At 42.9% G+C, this 16456-nt stretch overlaps 1 protein-coding gene across 1 annotated transcript in view; it reads right to left on the bottom strand.

Annotated features, from left to right (window-relative positions):
• Window positions 1-8052, bottom strand: part of MORC1 (MORC family CW-type zinc finger 1) — a 99528-nt gene extending 91476 nt beyond the window's left edge. The window contains exons 1-3 of the mRNA XM_065423128.1: window positions 7982-8052; window positions 4439-4492; window positions 52-86 (exon numbers count right to left, since the gene is read on the bottom strand). Of these exons, the coding sequence (XP_065279200.1) occupies window positions 52-86; window positions 4439-4492; window positions 7982-8052 (160 nt within the window). The remainder of the gene's footprint in view (window positions 1-51; window positions 87-4438; window positions 4493-7981) is intronic.
• Window positions 8053-16456: the final 8404 nt, after the last annotated feature.

Below are 16456 nucleotides of genomic sequence, written 5' to 3' on the forward strand. Positions count from 1 at the left end.
CTCTTGCTGACAACTGGCATCACCCCCTTTAACTATTTTTACGGCACTTACCAGTAAATATGTCAAGTCTGGTGGCTCCTGCATCTCTGAAAACAAAAAAGTACAAAATTACCTTCCTCTGCCCACAGAGAAAAAAAAAATAAAAAAGAGAATACATGTGACTAACAAAGCTGTACCAATTCTTCACCAGGCTCATATGCTTGTACGTTTCCTCATCTTTAGATTGTAAGCCCTTACATGAAAGATGGTCTCTTTTCTATCTGTGCATAGCACCCTTTGGTTATACCAACACCACACAACGAGTCATTTGGACAACAATAACAAGCCCTCTACTAACAGTTGCTGCTGAAGTATCTGAGACATTACAGTAATCCATTACACTTAAAGAAATATTTATCTCATACTACAGTGTGGTAACTTAGTAGAGGAGATCATGTTACTGGCACTCAGTGTGTGTAGACTTAAAATTATTAATTTGCAGTCAAGAAAATTATATCCATTTGAAACTGTAAATAAAAGTTAGATTCAAAGTGGAGAAAAGTCACTTTCTCCTTTAGAGCCCAATCCTGCATTCTTTGCCTACCCAAATCTTTTGCCTCCAATGAGAGCTGAAGTAATATAAGGAATCCAGAATTATGCTCTTACTTGCCTGAAAAGTTCCAGGAGCAGGTTGTTGGATTTCCCCTATAACAGTGGATGGCACCACTAACACCTAAAGCAGAGGAGATAGCTGTGTTCCCCCTAGGTTACCACGTGAGACTGCAATGCTACTGACTGTTCCAAAGGAAACAAAGATCCCCGAACTCAAGCCTTAGCAAAAAGTTTTGGATTTCACCTTTAATAAGTCATCAACAGGACTGGGACAGAATCATTCCACAAAGAGATGTAATTTTAACTTCAAAGCCATTTGTAGCAAGCTACCGGGATGCTGAAGGGCCCACAGCAGATGAAAATGGCCCAGAGCAACGATTCTCACGTGTCCTTCTCAAGCTTTATAGAATTCAGCTGTCTTTCAAAGTAAAAATGCCTAAAGCAAGGCCTTAATGCAATATTTGTTTACTACAACCCTCCAGGAGACAAGATGTTCCTTGGCCTTTATCCAAGCCATTTAGTTCACATACATATTGGAGAAAGCTGTCATATCAGCAGCTATGGTTGATACCAAAAGAGACAATAAAAGGATTAAGAATTAGCAAGTTTTAGAATGGAAGCTCTTTCAGAAGAAATGAAGTCAAGAGTGCTAGTGAGGCATGGGGAAGGTCAGGAAGCTTAAACAAGTCAGGGACAGTGAAGAAAAAAACAATTAAATGTTCCTGATGCTTATATGCAACAATCATGATTCTCATATTACTATCTGTGATTTGTTTCAAACCCAAACACTCCAATTAAGGTAGGTCAGAGACTCAGAGCACCAGCTAATGGGAATCTTGGTGACAAGGTCTAGCACAGAAAAGAAGGCATGATTCGAAGATCATCGAGTGCCTTAAATGTTGAAGAAGTGAGGTTTTTACCCACGAAAGCTTATGCCCAAATAAATCTGTTAGTCTTTAAGGTGCCACCAGACTCCTTGTTGTTTTTGTAGATACAGACTAACACGGCTACCCCCCTGATACTTAAATGTTGATAGTTTGTCAGTTACTCACCTATTTCTATTAACACCTCAGAGCTACTGATCTGGAAGAAATTCCACATTTCAGACCAAAATGGTTAATAATGGATTTTAGAGAGTTAGTTTGGCATCAAACACCCATTTCCTGTCAAAGTTACCTCCTCTTATCTGATCCTTTAATGAAGTGATATAGCTGAATCTGTCACAAATCTTTCCACAGCATCTCACTGATGGCAGAGATAAGATTCAGATTTCACTACTGGGTCATGTAGGAGAATTATGCCAGTAATTTTACAGGGATCAGAAGTCTGCAGTAGCAAAGGGAAGAGACAAATCTTGGCCCAATAACTTTTCTGTACTTGTCCCACATAGAATCTTCAAGAGACTAGATGCAATGCAAAATATCCATGGAAAATTAGTTTTTCCACAAGTACAGGAGAACTTGGTTAAGCCTTTAACTCACATGCAAAATAAAATGGTCACCTCTCTCTATTTACTAGGAAGTATTTAATAGAGAGTTCCTAAGGCTTCATATTACTAAAAATACTAGAAACATTTATTAAAATGCTATGGAGAATCATAAAGAACTAAAACTTACCTACACTAGTCATGTCAATCAACGAAGCACATTTTGTGATGAGTCATTGCTTGCTCATCATGTACCTTTACCTAATGACTAGCTGGCAAAATTCATTAATCAGAAATATATCTCCCAAACTTTCATTTTAATTAGCAAAATTCTATTGCACTGGTTGAAAGGACATGTCAAGATTTTTCTGCCAGCCAAGATTTTTCTTGGTACTTGAAGAGTTATTCTTACTGGATTTAGCTTAATGAGTCTAACCAAGCAGCTATCTTTTCTATTTTAAAAATGCTTCATAACAGAAACAGGGTCTGACATTCTAGTTCTTGCCACCTGAACAATGGAGAATAATTTAAAGGGTTGAAATGACCCTTCCCATACAACCGCTATTTTCCAACTTGAAGATAACAGGAAAACTGTGCATTGAAAACTGGTAGTAGTTAAACTGGTAGCACACTGAAGACCTAGCATTATCCTGGGAGCTATTTTATTTTTAGCTACAATCAAAGTTACTAAGTTAAAGGAAAGTTTAAAAATTCAGTTTCTCCATGTTTGAACATTTTGGCACAAACTACAAAAACCAGCTTTGCATTATGAAATACTTTTCCAGTTAGTGAGTCACGCACAGCGTGACTAATCATTTTGCATACTTGAAAGAATTAGACCTATTTAAAACAACTAAACTCTTAAAATGAAACTGTATGTGTGCACAATAAAAATGTTTTAGTCAGTTGATACTTTGGGGTCCCTGCAGCTAGCAAAACTACAGCCAATCACAAGTATCTCCTCAGAGTGTGTTGGACAGCCATTTCCAAGACCTGAGTCCAGTCAACATTAACTAGCAGATGTGCCCTAGGGGCTAGGGCATATTGGAAACTCTCTATATTATGGGAAGGGAGAGCATAAAGAAGGGTAAAGAAAAAGGGGAAGAGGTACAAAGAAAGCAGATGAATGGGTACAGCATAAAGGGGGCTCCTCATGCGTCAATTTACTATTAACCACACTGGGCTTGTCTACACTTGAAATGCTGCAGCTGTGCCGCTGTCGCGCTTCAGTGTAGATACTCACTGCAGTGATGGGAGGGGTTTTCCCATTGGTCTACTTAATCCACCTCCCCAAGGGGTTGTAGCTAGTTCAACAGGAGAATTCTTCCATCAAGCCTAGCACAGTCTACACTAGGGGTTAAACCGGTTAACTACATCACTCAGGGCGTGGGTTTTTCACACCCCTGAGCAGTACAGCTGTCAATTTAACTTTTGAGTAAAGGCCTGACCTCAGCATATGTAACACCACCCCAGCATTAACCCACTTGAGAGAACACGTATGCAGTGAGGCCTACACAACAGGCCTGCAGCCAAATCCTCCTTAACACACCTAAGTCTGAACTTACTTGTTTTTGTCACCTTATATGTAGTCTTTGCACCCAAGCCTTCAAACACTGAGCATAGCGTTTGCTACTGTGATCAGTAATTATACATTTAGTTTGCAGAATCAGACCTTTTATGATTACATTCAATCATTAAAGTTACCATGATTTGCTAGTGAGACACACTGTAGGCCTAATATTTGAGGGACCAGCCCTACGAAATGCTCAGTGACCTCAAATTCCAGTGAGGGCACCCGGCCTCTCAGAATCAGTGCTTTAAAATGCTTCATAACTTCAATTAATGAAGAACAATTAAAGCTGAAGTAGGACAAGTACTGTTTCACTCAGGAGCGGCGCCAGGGTTTTTGCCGCCCTAGGCAGCAGCGCTCCTCCTCTGAGCATTCGGCGGCGGGGGTCCTTCCGCTCCACGTCTTCGGGGCACTTCGGCAGCGGGTCCCGGAGCAAGTGAAGGACCCGCCGCCGAATTTCCGCCGAAGACCCGGAGCGGAAGGACCCTCCGTCGCCACATTTCCGCCAAGGACGGCAAAATGCCGCCCACCAAATCCTGCCACCCTAGGCGAACGCCTAGGGTCACCTAGTGGAAGTGTCGGCCCTGGTTTCACTGAGATAATGTTCCATGGTACACTTGTATGTAATTTAGGCCATGTCTATGTTACAGCATTGACACTAGGAGGCTATGCTGAGATAGACAAACTAGCAAAATAGTTGTAGTATAGACAAGGTGTCAGGCAACCCTGAAAATTACTTTATCACTTCCACTCGTGGAAACATTTCCCCACCTCTCACTGGCAGAGTCAGCCTTGCTAAACATTTAAACCCATAAATAACAGAACTTGGGTTCTACAAGTATAATATTTACCGGGCGTTGTCAATCAGTTCAGCAATCGCTCCAAAGAGAAAGTTGTGAGTGGTGCTAAAATAAAGGTAAAAGTTGGTTAAAACCTACAAGCAATTGGTAATACCAAATCAAGCATCTGTGTATTATGGAATCTACATAAGTGATATGTTCAGTTCCTGACACTGAAACACATGAAATTCTATGAAAGCAGCTTTTAACTTAAGATTCAAATACACACATACTATTGTGAAGGTTAGTGGTAAAGATTTCTAAAAACTGAATATGCTGGTCACTCTGCACTTTAACCTGTTATGTATATTGCATTCTCTAATTATGCGTGTTACACATCAGAACATTTTTACTACCCTAGTGGTGAAGCAGTTAAAAGGGCTTGTTTTCTGTTACGATATAAGCCAAAAAAAAATTGTACCCTATGGATTTTTTTTTAAGTTGGTAGAAAAAGCTAATTTCATTTTGTGGCGCTGGCAAGTAGCAACACAAGCTCCCTGTGATGCTATGACCTATTAAGAACGATATAGACATCAATATTCTTGAGCCTAGTTCTGGTCTCACAACAGTGTAACTCCATTCCCAGTGCGTTTACTCTCTATTTACTATTCTGATGAGATTTAAAATCAGGCTGTATCTCCCCAAGGACTGAGGATTCAATTTCATATTTTCAGATAGTTCAAGGTCAGAACAGATCACTAGATCATCGAGACCAGTGAATTTCAACCTGTGGTCTGCAGACCCCTGGGGGGCACAGACTATGTCTAAGATTTCCAAAGGAGTCCGCACCGCCATTCAAAAAATTTTAGGGGCCCACCAATGAAAAAAGGGTGAAAATACTGAACTAGGCTTACTTCCTGTATATCACAGGCCATTAAATTACACCAGATACCCCACACTGAGCCCAATAACTTTAGTTAAACTAAGCACTTTCGTCCTCAGGCATCTAAACTGTTGTGTGCCACTGGCAGAGAACAAGAAAGACTGAGGTGCTACTAATGCCAAAGACCCCTGCAATAGCAAGGAACTGATTTGGTGAGTTATGTCTAGATGATCCCAACAGCAATCTATTCCCCTTGCTGCAGAGGAAGGTCCTCCAAGGTCCTTACCAATATGACCCGGGAGAAATCCCTTCCTTAGCCCATATATAGCAATCAGTCAGACCCTGATCATGTGATCAAGATCCACCAGCCAGACATCTAATTCAGAGGATTCCTTGTCCAACTCAGGAGCACAAGACCCATTCATGGTCCTACCTCCAGCTGTGGTCAATCTGTGGTGCTTCTGCCACCCCTACTGCCCCAACAATGCATCTGGGCAATTGTGCATCCGGGGATAAAAACTTGCACATAAGGATCAATTCATCCTGCATTCAGCAACAGCAGGTGATTTAAGGTACAGGAGCAGGAGGATGGGAGACAGATTAACAGACTGACTCAAAGGCAGGTGGCATTCTCCACAGAATTAGGGATTTAGCTCAACTGTGTTAAATACAACTGTGCTGTAAATCACACCAACAGCTGATAATGCCCACTGCTACCTGCAAGAATACTAATGGTGCTCTAGTTACAGAACTTGTGAGACTTTTAATTTTAACACTGTATTTTCAAGTTTTATTATTGGGATTTATAAAGAGACACATTATAGACTAAAGCTTGTCCTCAAAATCCTATACTCTCAATGAAGAATTTTTGGCAGAGCATTATTCTAACATTAAAAGAGCATCTGAAATTCAAGTACACCTCTACCCCGATATAACGCGACCCTATATAACACGAATTCGAATATAACACGGTAAAGCAGTGCTCCGGTGGGGCGGGGCTGCGCACTCCAGCGGATCAAAGCAAGTTTGATATAACGCAGTTTCACCTATAACGCGGTAAGATTTTTTGGCTCCCAAGGACAGCGTTATATCGGGGTAGAGGTGTATTGTTTATTTGTACATCTCAAACTTTTGAGCTACAAAAATGGAACATGACAGCAACACAAGACTCTTGAGAAAGGGTTTAAACTCTGCTCTTTTATGTAAGGAACAATATCCTTCAATTCCCACCCAAAAGGTTATTTAAGTGGTAATAAAAATCATTACTTCTTGTCCTAACTAAACTACTTTTACTTTGCACACATGTTCCAGCAACTGTGCAGCCACACCAGTGCAAGCAGTAACGTAAGTGCTAGACTAGGCAGAGCCCAAGCCCTTTCTGAAAGAGAGTTTTTTAAGCCACCCAAGCACTATGTACAACAACAGTGCTTACGTCATTGTTGGCACAAAGGCGGGAAAAATGTGTGTAGCATTTTCTAGTGCAGATGCAACCTGGGACTCCAATAACCTTAGCATTTTTTGCCACAGGCCACTGTCACCTAACCCATTCAAGGGAGCACTAGTATAGACTAGCTGCCAGCGTGTAAAACTGTTGGCTATGTCTTAGCAAGATTAGAAGACAATAGTTAAGACAGCAGCAGCCAGTGTACATTAGTTCGTGACCTGTGCTGATTCAGTCTCCTGCAGGCAGCAGCGATGGCTGCTACTGCCACTAGAGCTGCAGTGGTGGTGCAAGCGTGGGAGACAAAATAAACAGGAAAAGAAAGCACCTCAGATAGGAACACATCAGAGGCTTCTTAACATTTTCCAGATTTCTTCAGCTTTTCGCACAGAAAGACCAGCTAACTTTTCCTCCCCACAACCAACTTTTATTGAACTCAGGAAGCTACAGTCAAATGGACTGAGCATAGAGGTGGGAGTCAGAGGGGTATAGTTCTGTTACTAATTTAGCTATCAAATTGATGTATGTCCCTTGGACAAGTCACTCAATCCAAATGACCTTAAATGCTTGATATTTTGGGGTGCTTAGATGCTGGCAATTCCCCTTGCCTTCAGTTGCTGATGCTCAATGCTTCAGGAAAAGTACAAAGCCGAACTCTGGGGCAGAAAATTAAGTACCCAGAAGTAGCAAATGTTTTTGAAAATATACGCTTTAACCCCCATGCCTCGGTTTCCCTACCTGAGAAATGACATACCTACCTTTTTAAAGCTCTTTGAGAGCTACAGTTGCAAGCAGTTGTTACAGACTTGGTGGAGACAACAGAGGTTTATTTTAAAAGACATTCCCTATGTTGTTGAAAGGGAATTGCCAGCACTTGGGTAGGAACTGCTTTTACAACAACAACAACAGATGGAAAGTTTCCCTTGCAAAGCGAGCTGGAGAGTGTAAGGGGCTTGGGCCCGAGGGGGAGTGGGGTGGGTTTAGTATTATCCTTCTAAAGAGAATAGACCCGTTTATTTAGGGAAACCTGAGTGTATGACTCAGCAGCCCAAGCACACACCCAGATGGCACAGCCCTTTACCGCTGCTTGAGCCTGTAAGCACAGGGCATGCACCCACCACGCTACCCAGGTGCTCATGCCTTCTGCCACTGCTGCTGCCCCCAACACACCAGCGCCGCGGTCTTCCCACCCGCAGTGCCCCATGCTGCTGTGACCAGCGGGGGGCCCCGGCGTGCACCAGGCACAGCGGGAGCCGGACACTCTCTGCGCCCGCCTGGAAGAGCCACTCACGAGTTGGCGTGGAGATAGTCCAGCCTCAGCTCTGCCCTGCGCAGAGCCCCGTACCGCTCGGCCGAGGCCATCGCCGCCGCCTGAGCCAGCCCGGGTGGGACAAGCCGCGCCCCCTAGTGGCCGCACGGGGCTGGGACCAGGCGCTCGGGGCGGGGCCATGGTGCGCGGGAGGCGGCCCCTGGCGGCGGCAGCGCGCAACGCAACCGCAGCGCCTGAGCGGGGGCGAAGGGAGCTGAATGTTCTGCTCCAAGTGACCCCTCCCCTGGGGCAGGACCCCGGGCAGAGCCGCGTTTTGCAAGCCAGAGACTGGCCAAGTGCAACAGGAAAGGGGAAATCCCCTACTAAAGAGAGAGGGCAGAGCTGAACTCCACTCACACGCTTAGGGACAGTGGGGGAGCTAATAAGGGGCAGGGGATGACCCAGCCCCCCCATGGGCACCTACAGAACCCCCACAGCACCCACTGCCTCAGCCCTTTGCATCCCCCTAGCCACCCAGAACCACCCAGCACCCTGCATGTCCCACCTCTCTCAGGCACCCACCAGCCTGCCTCCTGCAGCCCCAAACATCCTTCTCCCCTTAATCCCTTGCATCTTCCCAGAACCCACCAGCTCTCCTGGGGCATTGATCACCCCCAGCCCTTTTTACAGAGCCCCTGGCACCACGCATAACAGTCTCCTGCTACACAAAGCCTCTTGCCCATCCCTCAGTCATGCAACACTCATAATGCTTTCACAGAGCCCCCTTTTCAGTCCCACTCGCAGTTAATCTAGAATGCTTAAGCCTTAAATCCTATCACAGTATATTTAAAAGGGGGAATTGTTTGCAGTAGAACAGTCAGAATTGCCCTTTTGAATAAAAGGACCTATCTTTTCATCCATGCAGAAGGATCCTGCATTCATTTTATTTAACATTCGGTTTTAATTTTTTTAAAATGCCAATGAACTGCTTCAGTAGCTTTCCTAAAGTTTATCACGTCTGTCAAAGTAATTTTTCTTTTTAGCTTTTATATTTTTGGATTTTTATTTCAAATGGCATGTTATAACAACATTCAAAAGTATGGCATTTAAAACAGACTCCACTAAAATTTGACTAAAACCAATATTGCAGTGTGACCCGGAATGCTTATGTAGTTCATACGTTAACCATGTGTTCCAAAAAATAAGAAAAAGAAACAAGGAGAGAGGAAGTCTTTCATTAAAACGTGTTCTTGCCAACAATTCTGTGAAGCTTTACTAAATATTCTGTGAAGCTTTACCAAATATCAAAACATTGCAATCCAATGCATTTAAGTTTGTTGTCAATTATACTTCTGCTGTTTACGCAAATATGAAGGGATTGCTCCTGTTGAAGTCAGTGACTTCAATAGCAGTGGAGTCAGGCATAAAACCTAGAAAGTAGCATGGAGGTGGGGTGTCTTTGTACCAAGTGATGATGGCAACCAACAGAAAACAAATCACCAAGTTGACCAAACTCTGATAATACAGACTATGGAGCTGCTAAGCAATTTTTTTTTTTTTTTTTTGCACCATGGGGACTTATCATGGCAATTGGCAATGCTGTTCAAGTATATTATGTTATTGACAAAAGGAGACATATTACACAAATTTTCACATCAGGCTGGAGAGCGAGCCTGCCCTGCAATTACTCCACAGTGGAAGCTCCTGTCCCGCGAAGCTGGGCCCAGCTCCCCGCTCTGCACATTGTGACATGGCACATGGGGTCATGTGGCACTGTGACGCCATATGCCATGTTGCAATGCCACTCAGATGAAAATTGCTACTATAATACGTATACAACCCCAAGGATTACTAATGCACTTAATGTCAAGAACCTGTCTCACTTGAAATTCTATTTCTAGTCCAGCTTGGAGCAAGTCTAATTGACAAGATTCAAAACAAATTCTGCCAGCACCCAACAACACATCCAGTGCTAAGGCTCTCAAAGTTAACACCATTTCAGTCAATCCATTGTTAGTAATGTTGGGAATTTTTGTTCACAGGTTTCCCTGGTGTAGATGAGGGATTTGAAGTGGAATTCGAAGATTCCAAGTGGAATCTACAGGTATCTCCAAGTTCAGGGCAGGATTCTGCAAAGTCCTGGGTGCTCTATTGGCACCGAATCCCCAACTGGTGTCAACATGCCCCTTTTAAGTCAGTGTCAAAGCAGCACCCAACTTCAGTTGTGCAGGAGGGCACACAACACATCACAAGATCAAGCTCTCAAAACTAATTTTAAAAAAGAGTGGATAACTCTAACGTTGCTGTAGTATGCCGTGAGCCCCACAATGCGGATTTGTATTTTATTCTCTTATTGTACAATTTGATATTGGATCCTATTTATTTGAATGCTTAAACAGTGATTGGAAATGTGGGTTTGTTGAAAAAAGGGAAAATAAATTAAACAGATCATAAGTGTGGGGCATTTATTGGGATTGCATATGCCTGGCTGTTTACAGTACAAACTGGACAGCCTGACTGGGCCAAATGGCTATTGATTTTCCCGTTAATGAGGCGCTCCAACTCTTCAATTCACAGCAGCAGAATCTGAACATGAAAACAAAAGTTAAAGTCCATTTTCATTTGGAAGATGGATTAGAATCAAACATTCATTTTCATAGTTATGGGTCATGTTTTCCAAACATGCTCAGTGACTTGGGGTGTTTCAAATTTTGAGTGCCCAAATGGGGACATCTTAAAAGTGCCAAAATTTAGGGGGTGGAGTGCCCACCCCAAGCAGACCCTATAAAGATTCAAGCTTTAACAACCCTTCCAATACACTAACATAAAATAGTTATTTGATTTATTCCTCTTATGCACCATCCATATGTTGCTTATTTTCTTGATGGTAGGCTCCAATGGGTAGGGAGTGACTTCTTTGTATTTGCAAAGTATCTGGCACAGTGCTCCCCCCACATCCAGACTGGGGCCTCTGGTCACTACTCTAACAAATCAACACAACATTACATGGTGCATTTTTACCCCCACTATTCTCTTGGTATTTCCTGGTTGCACAAATGAGTGAGTAGTGCCCTTTAATTGGTAGTTCATCCTCCTGAGCACTGCTTGTACTTTTTTACATGTTAGTTTAATTTATAATTATTATAGTCGGGTTTAAATGCCAATAAGAACTGAACTTGATGTGCCTCTCTGGTTTCCACACTGCAGCATTCTCTGTGGTGCATCCCCTCATTTCAACAGTGAACGCAGGCTGCTGTAGTGTAGAAGATGTACAGAGTTTAAAATTAAGCTGATCTTAAAAGAACAGCTGTCTCCTCAGCACATGCCTCTGGCGCCCTTTACTGCCGAAGGAAGACTAAGCTCCTCAGTTATGAACATTGGGTGCCCATACGCCCATCTCTTCCCCAACACAGAGGGCTGCACTCGTGGATCCTGGCCAGAGAGACTTAGAACATGGTGGGAGAAGTGAAGATCTGCCTATGCCACATGTTTCCCTTTCCTGCGTGGCAGAAAACCTGCTACAGGGACATTATATCCAAGTTGAAAGGACATAGGGCGGGTCACATTTTGGTAGCTGTCCCTCACCCACCCACAGGCACATAGAGTATACTCAAGCATTGAAAGCGGGAGCTGGGCTATCTAGCAAGCCCTATGAGGGCAGAAGAGCTGAGTTGTAATTTCAGAGAGCCAAAGGTTTAGAGGAGGAACGAAACAGTTTATTTTGATATTGTTTTAAATGTTAGAGTTGGGTTAAACATGCAAATGACTTAAAAACAGCCAGACTCAACCAATCCTCTTCTCCTTCCTCAGCTGAAAGCTGGGAAAGTTATGGCTCCAGTGGCAGCCTATAAAGTATGTCTTTGCTTCAGTCTTCCAGCAAAAGGTAATGAATCTAAGACGTGAGTGGTCTGATTCTCCATTGTAAGCCACCTTGTGCCATTATGTACACCAGAGAAAAATGAGGGCAGAGTGACTATAAAAAGCTACCAAACCAGCAAGCAGTGTTTATATTCACTTGGCATTGGTGAAAGTGACTGCAGAAACAGGTCTGATATTTCCAGTGGGAAAAAAACAAGCAGATTTGTTTTTGAAGAGATCAACAATTTTGAGCCACAGTTATATATCATAAGAATTCAATACAGGGCAACAATAGTTTCTTTTGCAGGTCACCTTTAAGACTGCCCTTTCTCCTAGGAAGATAGCAGAAAGAGGATGAGACAACTCTACAGTTAGTGTTGTTTATAGAACCTTAGCAACACAATTTACTTAATTTGGGTTCCACTCTCTACCCACCTCTGGTTATAATTATGAGTGGTTTTTACTTATGATGCAGTACATATATTCTAATCTCAATTCTTTAAGTTTTCCATTCAGGCCCAGAAGTTGGGGTGAAAATGCTGTCCTGGCTGGGCAAATCAAAAACTATGACTACTCAAAGTAAGCAGGCTAACCTAAAATGTGACACTATTCTCAGTGCTAGAAGCTATAAAATTCACATAAATGGCTCAACCTCCTCATGATAAACACTTAATGGTATAACAATAACTTTTCTGTGAAGAATTTTAAAAGTGTCATGCTTTTCAAGCAGGAGCGAATGCTAGTCCTGTTAGCTATTATTCACAATAAACGATCACCATAGCTCTTAATTTGATCCTATGCACAGCACACATGCTCATCCATTTATACTGTCGCCTGAGAAAAATAGGTAATAATGAGCTCCCATGTTACGTGCTATAGGAGATCTTTGAAAGCAGACAAGCCATCAGTATGCATTTAAACATTCTAGACACACTGAGGGTTGCTTTTAAGGGTTTGTCTTCATTGCAGTGTTAGATCAGGATAGAACTTGAGTATTGGCCCCAGCCTGACTCCTGCCCACACATAAGAATCTCTAGCTTGAGTTAAGTGGTGCTTTAAGCTCATACTAGATGGCCCATCAGAGGGCTGTTGAAGCTCAAGTGCTGCTGAGTTAGTAAGCTACAGTCAACTTGAGTTCTGGGAGACCACCAACACTTTCCCCAAATTCCCAACCCGGGGGTATTTGTTGTATTTTCCCCCTGCCTTATAACTGGAAGGTCTCCACACTGTATCAATACCTCACTTCGATGGTTGAAACCCGTCTTGCACATGGTTCTCTGCCCCATAGCATTTGTTCTAGCTCTACTATTGCATTTGTTCAGTAAGATGTCAACTTAAGAGGGGGGACACTTCTAACCAATGTGTGCTAGCATGGGTCAGGCTGACACTCAGCTGCTTGTTCTGTTTTGCCATGGTGGTTATGGTTAGGGGTGGGGGATATGATAAAAGAAGCTTGTCATTCCTTGTGTTGAACCAATCTGTACAAGGAGATGTGTGGGGGAGGGTGGGCAAACTAAGACTCTGATAGGCTTCGTATTTGTGAATCACAGATGGAAATCAAGTAGGTTGTCATGCAGATCATTTGCAGCTGATATTGGATTGGGTCATAAATTACTGCTGGTGTCAATGAGGATGAAGCTGAGAACAACCGAAAAACGTGCCAGGAACTAAGATTTATTACGAGGACAAATTGAAAGAGCCAGGTAGTAGGAAAGAATAGAAAGAAGCCACAAAGAAAACATCACTCTTTGATGAAAGAAGAAATGGACATAGAAGAGATATGAAAATGGGATTATGTGAGTGGCTGAATAAGCAATGGAATGAATGTTTTGAAGAGCTGTACAACATGCAGAACACAAGTAGATGAAAAGGACCTGGAGAAGTTTTCCAGTACGAACAAGGGAGAGCCAGAATTCTTAGAAGTAGTAAGGATCTCTATAGACAGTTTGAAAAAGAAAAAGGCGCTGGGAAGTGAGAACATAACCACAAAGCTGCTGCAAGCAAGTGAGGAACACATGATAAAGGTGATGCACGAGCTATTCAACAACATTTACAAACAAGAGCAAGGGCTGAGCAAATGAGGGAAAGCAATAGCAGCACCGATCTTAGGGGGGGAAATGGGAGACAAGAGCAAATGTAAGAACTACACTGGAGTCTACTTACGGAGTGTGCTGCGAAAAGCATTCACCAAGACATTGCAGAGAAGAAGGAAGAAGGATGGGGAAGCAGTGGCTGCAGCGGAATAGGCCAGATTTAGACTAGGATGAAGTACAATAGATCAGCTATTTGTGATAAGACCGATCTTGAAGAAGTACACAGACTACAATCGAGCTTGCTAAAACAACTTTATAGACATCAAACAGCTTTTTGGTCGCATCGAGCAGAAAGGTTGTGGCAACTTTTGAGATTATATGGCATCTTCAAGAAACTGATTAAACTAATAGAAAACATATACAGCATGCCAATGAGTGTGGTTAGAGTATACAAGAAGTTGACAAAAAGATGATGACTGTAGGAGTGAGACAAGGATGCACGCTAGCACCAGATTTGCTCAACTTTGTACTGGAAGCAGTAATGGCTAAAGCACTGAGAGATGAAATGGAAGGAGTCATGCTATGTGGGAGGACAGTGATTAACCATAGTTTCACAGATGATATTGACCTCTTAGCACTGACCAAGGAGGCTCTACAGAGAGTAACTAACAAGAAAACTGGGAATGCAGAAAATTAGGACTGAAGACGAGCATGGAGAAGAATCAGAAGAAAAGAGGAAAAGGTAAAATCAGAGACAAAGAACTAGAACAAGTGGAAAAAATGTGTATACCTTGACTAGTATAGAAGAAAGGAAATTGTGAAGAAGACATAAAAAGAAGAATCAGACTAGTTACTGTGGCATTCAGAAAACTTGGCAAGACTGAAAGGATAAGGACATTTCAATAATGAAAGTCATCATATATGAGGCAACTGTAATGCTGTAATGCATGGGTCGGAATGTTGGAATATGAGGAAACCTGATGAATGAAAAATACTGACTGCAGTAATGACCTGGCTGTGGGGAACACAGAGTTTCAAGACTGCAGAAAATAGTGATAAGAAAATGGTTAGGTGTCATGGAGTGCTCTCACTACTAGGGTGTCTCATCCTGGCTGGTCTGGGGATTAGCTCTGCCAGTCTGACACCTCTTCCTGCAGCTCATTCACATGCCCTGCCATGCCTCTTTCTCTCTCTACAATTCACGGTGCGCTCTCTTCGTGGCTTGGGCCTCTGGCCAGGTTACTGTAGTTTTCCTCTTCTGGGGGTGTATGTACCAAAGTCTCTCTGTACCGACTGTCCCAGGCAGTCTTCCAATTCACTGTCCCACAATGGTGCCACTTCCCCTGTGTCTGGTAAGGGAACCAAAGCCTGTTTACTTCTTTGGGCTCCAGCCCATGGACCCTAAAACCAGCGGCTAAGGTTTGCACTGTCCCACACCTTGCTGCTCTTTCGCTGGGCTGCTTCCTACATTGCCTCTGTCAGGCTCCTTCGCCACACTCCTCTGGGCATGCCCTTCCTTCTGGGCCAAGCTCCCTTCGCTTTCCCTAGCTTGAGAGAGAGGGACAGCAGACTGCCTCACTGCAGCCCTCTCTGCCCTCAGCTACCTGGTTTTATACAAGCCCCACCTGTTCCTATTCAGGTGAGCCAATGCTAATGAACATTTTTATCAATGACCTAGAAAAGAAAAAATACTCACTGTTAAAGTTTGCAGATGACACAAAATCTGGGGGAGTGGTAAGTAATGAAGAGGACAGCTCACTGACCCCTATATAGATCTGGACTGCTTGCTAAGTTGGGTGTAAGCAAACAATATGCATTTTAATATGGGAAAATGTAACTGTTTACGTCTAGGAACAAAGAATGGAGACTATACTTACAGGATGGGGGACTGTATCCTGGACTGCAGTGACTCTGAAGAAGATTTGGGGTTGTGGTGGATAATCAGCTGAACATGAGCTCCCAGTGCGACACTGTGGCTAAAAGGGTTAATGCGATCCTTGGACTCATAAAGAGGGGAATCTCAAGGCGGAGTGCAGAGTTATTTCACCTGTTTTTGGCACTGGTGCAGCTACTGCTGGAATACCGTGTCCAGTTCCGGTGTCCACAATTCATAAAGGATGTTGATAAATGGGAAGAGAGTTCAGAGAAGAGCCATGAGAGTGATTAAAGGATTAGAAAACCTGCCTTGTGATGGACTCAAGGAACTCAATCTGCTTAGCTTAACAAAGAGTTTAACAGTCTGTAAACTACATTGTGACCAAATATTTAATCATGGGCTCTTCAATCCAGCAGAGAAGGGTATAACACCATCCAATGGCTGGAAGCTGAAGCTAGACAAATTCAGACTGGAAATAAGGTGTACATTTTAAACTACTATGGTAATTAATTAAGTTTGGATGTTTTTCTAAAAGATCTGTTCTAGGAATTATTTGGGGGAAGTTCTATGGTCTCTGTTATACAGGAAGTCAGGCAGGATGATCACAATGGTCCCTTCTGGCCTTGAAATCTATGAAAAATATTAAACTGAAGAGCAGACCCTTGCCATGTGCTACATTTACAGAATGAGCTTGATGTGCTATTTCATGTTACCAAATTACATTTATGTATACATGTAAAAAATAACTGT

This window comes from Emys orbicularis, chromosome 1, assembly GCF_028017835.1.
Source record: "Emys orbicularis isolate rEmyOrb1 chromosome 1, rEmyOrb1.hap1, whole genome shotgun sequence".
Taxonomy (NCBI): Eukaryota; Metazoa; Chordata; order Testudines; family Emydidae; genus Emys; species Emys orbicularis.